At 43.2% G+C, this 8,437-nt stretch overlaps 1 protein-coding gene across 1 annotated transcript in view; it reads left to right on the top strand.

Moving 5' to 3' along the window:
• Positions 1–1,664: 1,664 nt before the first annotated feature.
• Positions 1,665–8,437, top strand: part of Meikin (meiotic kinetochore factor) — a 71,772-nt gene continuing 64,999 nt past the window's right edge. The window contains exons 1-4 of the mRNA XM_029554189.1: positions 1,665–1,833; positions 2,082–2,172; positions 2,930–3,014; positions 4,292–4,349. Of these exons, the coding sequence (XP_029410049.1) occupies positions 1,689–1,833; positions 2,082–2,172; positions 2,930–3,014; positions 4,292–4,349 (379 nt within the window). The 5' untranslated portion in view covers positions 1,665–1,688. The remainder of the gene's footprint in view (positions 1,834–2,081; positions 2,173–2,929; positions 3,015–4,291; positions 4,350–8,437) is intronic.

The following is an 8,437-nucleotide window of genomic DNA, read 5'->3' as shown; positions in this document are numbered from 1 at the left end:
AGGATCTCAAACTCAGAGGTCTCCCTTATGTCCCCCTCACATGCACAAGTCAGTTTGTCATTCTAAAATTAAGTAAAACCAGAAGTAGGAGAAAGGAAGAAAAAGAAATCTCCATTGAGAGTCTTACAATCAGATAATGTTTTATCAATTTGAAATCAGCTCCTAAAACTTCATTGTATTACCCATCAAAGAACCAATTAGCTTTAACTTTTCTGCACTTAAAAAATGAATTGTTCTTTGTGTTTCAAATGTATAAAGCACAAGTGTGATATAGTTATTTAAGATATGTTACTGGAAATGAATGTAAAGAATGGGAAAATGTATTTTTGCATGAAAACAAACTACTTACAAATTTAATTGTAATATCTCAGGAAAAAGTATGATTTAATCATGTAAAACTGGTAAAGTATGAGTTGGCAGTTTTTAAGGTAGCACTACTATTCGAAAAAGTCAAGGATCTTGGTTGTCGTAAATTCTTTAAGTATGCATAATTCTGCCTGTGAATCTACAGATAACTCCCGAAGAATGAGATTAGATCCATATGGACCAAACCTCAGATGAGACCCTGTTTAGTGAGAACACATCAATTGCTATAATGCAGAGGTGATATATACTTGAAATTTAAGCATATCTAAACTTGGTCCCGAACAGAAAGGGTTTTCCTAAGGTAACTATCACATTTAAGCATTCATTTGACGGATTATTTTACTCTTCCTCGTTAAATCATTGCAATGATTGCATGGCGGGGGGGTAAATGGCTATTTTTTGAAGAACTGCTATTCTACTTTCAACTTTTGAAAATTGAGGGTTTAAAATACTTTTTAAATATGCATAGAGGTATCTTAACTGTAATTATATTTTCATTTGCTTTGTTACAATAGCATGAATATAAAATATAAAATGCATTTATGCAAACTTTTGTAAAAAAATAAAGATTTTTTTTATTTCTCACAATTGTTTATACTATTTTATATGCTTATATAAAGTAATTCCCTGATGGAAATTTACTTGATAATGGTCAATCATGGTGTGTATGGTAACCCAAGTATCAAGCCGTATCACTGGCACACACTACAAACTCTAAAAGCTTATAGTGCACCAGAGAGATTTTCCCTTGTGCAGTTCTTTTGTGCTGGAACGCTTGCTCTTTATCCAGTATGTTCCGGATTTAAATGATTTTCAGACTTCCAAAAGAGTATCAAGCTTTCCATCATGACCATGGCCTTTACTATTTCCATAATGCCATTTAGTCAAGGACAGACTACAGGAGGGTCTCCTAAAATGGCGCACTCTGCCACCTCTGATTTGTACCGTGTCTGCCCTCGTGCGTCCCTCTCCTCACAGCTGTCGGTGCAGTTTAGCCACCCTCGTCATTTGGGAACAGAATCGCCAGAGCAGAACCTTTTGGTTTGACCTGGTTTTGCTCTCAGTGTTTCTGGGTCTAGTTACTTCCAGCGTCCAGACCCCCTACAGATGCCGTGGGGGTGGTTTGTGATCACAAAAGCCCCAAAGCGAAGCGGGCAACCAGCGACTTGCGAACCGAGACTGGCAGATCCGGGTCCCAGGCGCTGCCTGGCCTTCCAGGGCGGGGCGGCGCGGGCCTCCGTCTTCCCAGAAGCCTTCGCGGCCTCGCGGGTATAAAAAGGTGGGAGGCGCCTGCCTTACCTCAGGTTCCTCAGGCGAAGGCCATGGACCAGCCGGGGACTGCGGAGCCCCGAGGCTGGGATGTCGTGGTCCCGTGTCCACGGCGGGTCTACCCCCGCCGGAAGGTGGCGGGCCGGGGGCTCAAGCTCACCCCGAAGCCGGAACTGGGGAAGACGGAGGCCCTGCGAGGTCTGGGCGAAAGCTGGAAGCCAGGCTGCCCTGCGTTCCACAACCGGGCGGCGGGTGGGCCGGGCCCAGGACGGGGAGGCCCAGGACTGGGAAACCGCATGGGGATGACCCGGGTGGACGCCGTGGTGGGAGAGTAGCGGGGACCCCCAGATAGAGGTTGTGGAGGCTCCAGTGGGGGAGGCCCAGGACGGGGTACGCCTTGGGCAAGGCCACAAGTGAGGCCCCTCAAACATGCCACCCCCTTGCAGGCCTGAAGGGAAGAGGCAAAGAGCACGTATTGCAGAAAATTACAGAGAAAGCAGAACTGAGCAGGCCGGGAGGTAGCTCTGGCCCGCCAAGGTGGGTAGCCTCAAGTTACAGCCTAAACCAGCTTTCTCAAAGTTTTAATCTAAATATCTGCTTAGTAGCCTCATTTAAGGAGTCGACAGAGAAAACAAATACTCTGGTTTTGCTCTTAGAGCAACGACCTAGAAATTAAAGGGGTGTGTGTGAGTGTGTGACTGATGGGATCTCATGTAGCTCAGGCTGGCCTCGAATACGCTATGTAGCAGAGGATGACCTTCAACTTGTGATCTTCCTGGGGCTTATGTGGTGCTGGAGGGTGGAAACCAGGGCTCCTTGCATGCTAGGCAGGTACTCTACCAAACTGAGCTACATCCCTAGCCCAGGTAGATTTTGTTGTGGTGGTGGTTTTTAATGGATGCCAGGTTACCCAAAAGGAAAACAAAGCCTCTAGGACTTCATTTGGAATTTGGTGCACATACGGGCTTCACTTCTTCAAGGTGCATTTAAAGGGCTTTTCAAGCCACTGTAAAATGGCATGGCCAGGGCTGGGGGAATGACTCAGCAGTTAAGGAATGACTCTTGCAGAGGACCAGGATTCAGATCTCAGCACCCAGAAAGCCGCCAACAATCATCACAAACTCCAGTTCCAGGGGATCAGATGCCCTCTTCCTGCTTCCTTAGGCATTGTATGTATGGATGCACTTACATATGGACAAACATAAAAATAAAATCTTTTTTTAAAGGCATAGGCAAATCCAGTTGCTACAAATTAACTGTAACTGTTTTGGTTTTTTTGTTTGTTTGTTTTCAGTCAGTTAAGTGTTAAAGGAGAAATAACCCTGCAAGAAAAGAGCCCTGGCAAGGAGACGGCAGCTGAGAGGATCACTCCACTAAGTGTACGTGCTTCTCCTGCACTTCTTGTATACACTAGGGCAGAGACATGCAGCAGCATGCACCTCAGGATGAAAGAATATTCTCTGTTAATAGTTGCTTTGTAGTTTCTAGGTTTGTCGTTTAATAATATGATGTGTGTGTCTTTAGACAGGAGCTCCTTGAATTTCTTACTGAGGCAGATTCACATGTTCTTTGATCTTTTTCACTTCCTTGAACAAGTATCGGGGGAAATCTTTACTACTGGCTGATGCTGTATGTCAGGTCCAAAACCTTAACATCTTTTGGTTGGATGGCACCTTAACATTTAAAGCCATTTTCATGTTTTCCATTTGACTTTGACCTTTAGCAGCCAGAAACATGATTCATTGCTAAGAGTTCAGTATGTTACATAACATTGTAATATTCTTTTATTGAGCAGGAAATCAATGTGTTGCTAGTCTTAAACTTATAATTTTCGTCTGCCTCCTTAGTTCTGGGACTACAGGCATGTGCCACCATGCCAGGCTAGATTATTTAATATGGCTTTGTCACTGTATTTTGTTTAATTTTTAGCAGTACTGGAGATTGGGCTCAGAGAATTTTGCATGCTAGGCAAGTGCTTTACAATTAAGCTACATATCCAGACTAGCACTATATTTCAAAACTATTCATAAGCAATTTGGGGAAACTTGGATTTTAGGAATTATTTGTGCCAGACCTGGTGGTGCATGCCTTTAATCCCAGCACTTATGAGGCAGAGGCAGGCAGGTGGTCTGTGAGTTTGAAGTCAGCCTGGTCTACATAACGAGTTCCAGGTCAGCTGGGGCTACAGGGAGACCCTGTCTCAAAAAGATAAAAAAAAAAAAAAGTATTTGTATCTTGGGGGCTGGAAAAGAGCACTGGCGGCTCTTGCAGAGGACCCGGGTCTGATTCCCAGCACCCACATGGCAGCTAACAACTGTAACTCCAGTTCCAGGGGATCTGACGCCCTCTTCTGACCTCTGCGGCATTGCACAACACGGGTGCACTCACATACATGCAGGCGATACATTCATACACATAAAATAATAATTCCAGGTCAGTTGGGGCTACAGGGAGACCCTGTCTCAAAAAGATTTAAAAAATTATTATTTATATCTTATTTGACATTAGTATTAATTTTGATAGTCAAGTTCCAGATTTTAAAAATCTAGGAAACTAACATATGAAGTTGACAATATTTTTTCAGACCAAATCAATGTGCTATGAAAATATTCAGTCTTATAATTTGTACTGTATCTTTAATTCTTATTCCACATAGGAGTCAGTGACTGATGACTTCAATATTGACAGTTCATCAGATAGTGAACTAGTATCAGGTAAGATTACAGATGTAAGTTTTTTGTTTTCCCCACAAAGATAAGCATCCATTTTTTTGTGTTTTAGGTTTGGGTTTGGGGTTGGGGTTTTTTGTGTTTCTGTTCTTGTTTTTGGTCATTTTTTTGAGATAGGGCCGCCCTATATCCCAAGCTGGCCTGGAACTTGCTATGTAAACCAGACTGGACTTGATCTCACAGAGATCTGTCTCTGCCTCCTGAGTGGTGGGATTAAAGGCAAAGGCATATGCCACCATGCCTGGCTAAGCATCCATTTGTATCTCTCAGCTTCCCATTTTAGTGGGAGAGGTGCCTTTCCCCCAAGTCCAGTGTGACTTCTGTTCTAGATCTCATGTTTAAAGTCTATAGGCACACACCAGTAAGTACGAAATTATAGTTTGACAAGTGTTACAAAAGAGATGGACCTAAATTGTACTAAAGAGATTAGGGACCACCCCTGTGAGAGAATGAGAATTGAACTGAGATAATAAAGGAGAGTAGAAATGAACTATTCAAAAAGATAGGTAAAGAAAAATCAGGACAGAGGGAACAGCATGAAAAAGATCTTACCAAAGGCTCTGCTGGCACCCAGAGCTGGAGGGGGCTGAGCTGGAGGGGGCTGAGTAGGCCACATTGCTGGACACTAGGAACCAGAAGGCCATGAGCCCAGGGCAGAGGCATGTTCAGTTGAGACATGCATGGAATCCTCCCCCTGCAACGGGGAGCTGTGTCATGCCTTGAGTGGTAGAGGCAGTGAGTCTGCCCATGTGAAACTAAGCCTTGGTCCTGGTAGGCAGAGGGGAAGATGCCAAAGAGATGCAGTGATGCCTCTTGATTCTGAGGTGAAAGAAGAATGTAAGAGAAGACTTGACATTTTACTTCATGAACTCTTTTTTTTTTTTTTTTTTTTGTTTTTTTAGCTCTCCGGGACCCCCCTCTGAAGCCCGGGCGGGTCTCAACCTAAGAGCCCCCCCTGCCTCTGCCTCCCAAATGCTGGGATTAAAGGCGTGCACCACCATGCCTGGCATTACTTCATGAACTCTTGTGGAAGATAGCAAGCCAGATACCATGTTCCATGGAAACTGGGTTTGCAGATTTTGAGGATAGCTGTACTCACCACATAGCTTGCTGGATTTGGCTTCGTTAACCAGTTAGTGATTGCTTTCAAAGAAGAGAATACTTGCTTTTAAATAGTTGAAAGGGTATTCCTGTGGAGATGAGGATGACTGCAGTTATATCATATATATATATATACACTCAAGGGGACACATAAAGATTTTTTTTTTCTTTTTCTTTCCTTTTTTTTTTTATCCCCAGCTGTCCTGGACTCACTGTGTAGACCAGGCTGGCCTTGAACTCATAGAGATCCGCCTGCCTCTGCCTCCCAGTGCTGGGACTAAATGTGTGCACCACCGTGCCTGGCCATCATTTAATCAGTACCATCATTTACTGAATATTCCCCTGGTGACCCTTGATGATGGACAAAAGTAAGGCAACAGAATCGGGTTTACCAGGCTGGTGGTGCATGCCTTTAATCCCAACAGTCAGGAGGCAGAGGCAGGAGGATCTCTGAGTTTAAAGCCAGCCTGATCTACATAGTGAGTTCCAGGCCAGCTGGGGCTACAGAGAGACCCTGTCTCGAAAAAAAAAAAAATTGGCTTTAAAGTCCATAGGCAACATCATGAGAAAGGGCCCATGTTTTCTTGAGACCTGATATCAACATTCAGTGAGATATACTGTGCTCACTTAGACCTTCAAGTGCTTCCAAGCACCTGCAAGTCTGGACTCAGTCATTCTGAAGACAAGATTTTTATTGGCCTTCTTAAAGACAAATGAAAGTCTTTCACCTTAAAAGCACTGACCTACCTATAGGTGATTCCTTTGCACAAGTTACCAGACTGTTAAGTCTTTCAGAATATGATACATTTTACAGTAAAGCTCACAGAGCCAAAAATCAACATCGATTTTGACAGTAGCACCAATATCAAGGAATAGAAAGATTTGAATCGCTGTGGATCCATTCAGCAAATGAATTCTTAAGTATTTCTTGATGTTTGATGTGCACAAGAGCCTGCCTTTCCTTTTTATTTTTTATTTTGAGACAGGGTCTCACTATGTAGCCCTGACTGACCTGGAACTTACTATGTAGACCAGACTTGCTTTAAACCCTTAGAGGCCTGCCTGCCTCTGCCTCCTGAGCCCTGGAATTAAAAGCATGCACCATTACATCCATCTTGAGCCATTGTTCTTGCTCTAAAGTTATAAAAAGTATTTCTAAGTTTTCTCCTGGAAAAAAATGCAGTGTATGCATGCATGTGTGATGCTGGCCAATGGGAGTTAATCAGTTGGATTGTATATCCTGGTAATTAGAAACCCGACAATAATGGGAACCATATTAAAAATGGAAGTTAGGGGCTAGGAAGATGGCTCAGTCAGCATAAAGACCTGGGTTCAGGTCCCCAACACCCTCATAAAAGCTGGACATGGTGGCACACACCTGTAACCCTAATGCTGGGGGCAGGGGAGACATCGCTGGAGCTCACTAGTCAAGTCTAGTCAATTGATGAGCTTTGGCTTCAATGAGAAACTATCCAAAAAAAAAAGCAAAGTGGTAAACAATACAGGAAGACACCTGACATAAACCTCTGGCCTTCATACACACACATGCACTAAACACACATGCACAAAACATGCACACATACCACACACAAGCTTATAAAATGGATATTGAAGCACAGAATCTCACAAATTATGATCTCTGCAGCATTTTGCTTGGGACATCTATGCTCTGGGTTGGAGCTGTCAGATACCTGTGTTATTTCTAAGCGTATGATGGCTGTATTTTAATAATGCAAACCTCACTGCCCAAAGTTGTCTGGTTCCATATTTGTGCTGGCATGGTTTATGTGAGTTACACATTCTGGGTCTGGATTGTCTTAGGACTGTATAAGGAGAAGTTTGAAAATCTGAACATGAACAACCAAAAAACAAACAAAAAAACAGGGTGTGGCGGTGCACACCTTTCATCCCAGCACTTGGGAGGCCAAGGCAGACAAAGCTCTGAGATACAGGCCAACCAGGGTTACAGGAGACCCTGTCTCAAAAATCTTCTGAAACACAGTTGCTGAGTGTTTGCTTTTTCTAGTCAATGATAATGTTTGTGAGAAAAATTGATTTCCTGAAACATGTCTGCAGGCATTCTTAAAGAAATGCTGTGCAAAGAGGAGTATCAGAGTCATTGGCCTTTCTGTCCTGTGTCTTCTGTCTGAAGAGGAAAGGAAACAACTACCACTTCATACTTGTTAAGAAAGTCCTGCTAAGTACAGTTATGTTTTATGTTTCCTTATGCTTTAGCAGTAAAGGAGACCCCAAATGAATGGAGTCAGCAGTTTCAAAAGGCTTGTGGACTGAGAAGGAGGGCTGACCAGGACTGAAGTTCCAAAGTTACTTTTTATAAACTTGGAGAATGAAGATTACAGGACACTACTGAACATTAATGCAACTGAGCAGTGTTTGAATGAAAATTTCTATGAGTTTCTTAATTTTTGAAATAACGTTGAGATATTTTAAAACTATATTTCAGGGGCTGGGAAGATGGCTCAGTTGGCGAAGGGCTTGTCGTGGAAGCATGAGGATCTGAGCTCATCCACAGCACACACATAAATGCAGCAGCAAGTAGGAGAATCCCAGGGTCTTGTTGTCAGTCTATCTGGTTTAATCAACAAGTTTCTATGAGAGAGAATCTGTCTCAGAAAATGAGGTGGAAAGATAGGGCCCGTGAGATGGCTCAGCAAGTAAGGGTGCTTATCACCAGGACTGACAACCTGAGTTCAATTCTTGGAGCCCACATGGTGGAAGGAGAGAACTGACTCCCTCAAATTATCCTCTGACCTCCACACAGGTGTCATGGTATATACACCCACCACCAATATTTATTAAAAATAATAAGGTAGAGACCAATAGAGGAAGATACCCAATGTCAACTTCTGGCCGAAATACACAGGCATTTGCACCCACATGCACACATATGAGCATGTACACATGTATATGCCACACACATGAATCACAGTTCAAAATATGCAAAGCAATGC

The sequence above is a fragment of the Nannospalax galili genome, unplaced genomic scaffold (assembly GCF_000622305.1).
Source record: "Nannospalax galili isolate Female #2095 unplaced genomic scaffold, S.galili_v1.0 scaffold424, whole genome shotgun sequence".
NCBI classification, from domain to species: domain Eukaryota; kingdom Metazoa; phylum Chordata; class Mammalia; order Rodentia; family Spalacidae; genus Nannospalax; species Nannospalax galili.
The sequence above is the reverse complement of the archived record's forward strand: the minus strand, read 5'-3'. Positions and strand labels throughout refer to the sequence as shown.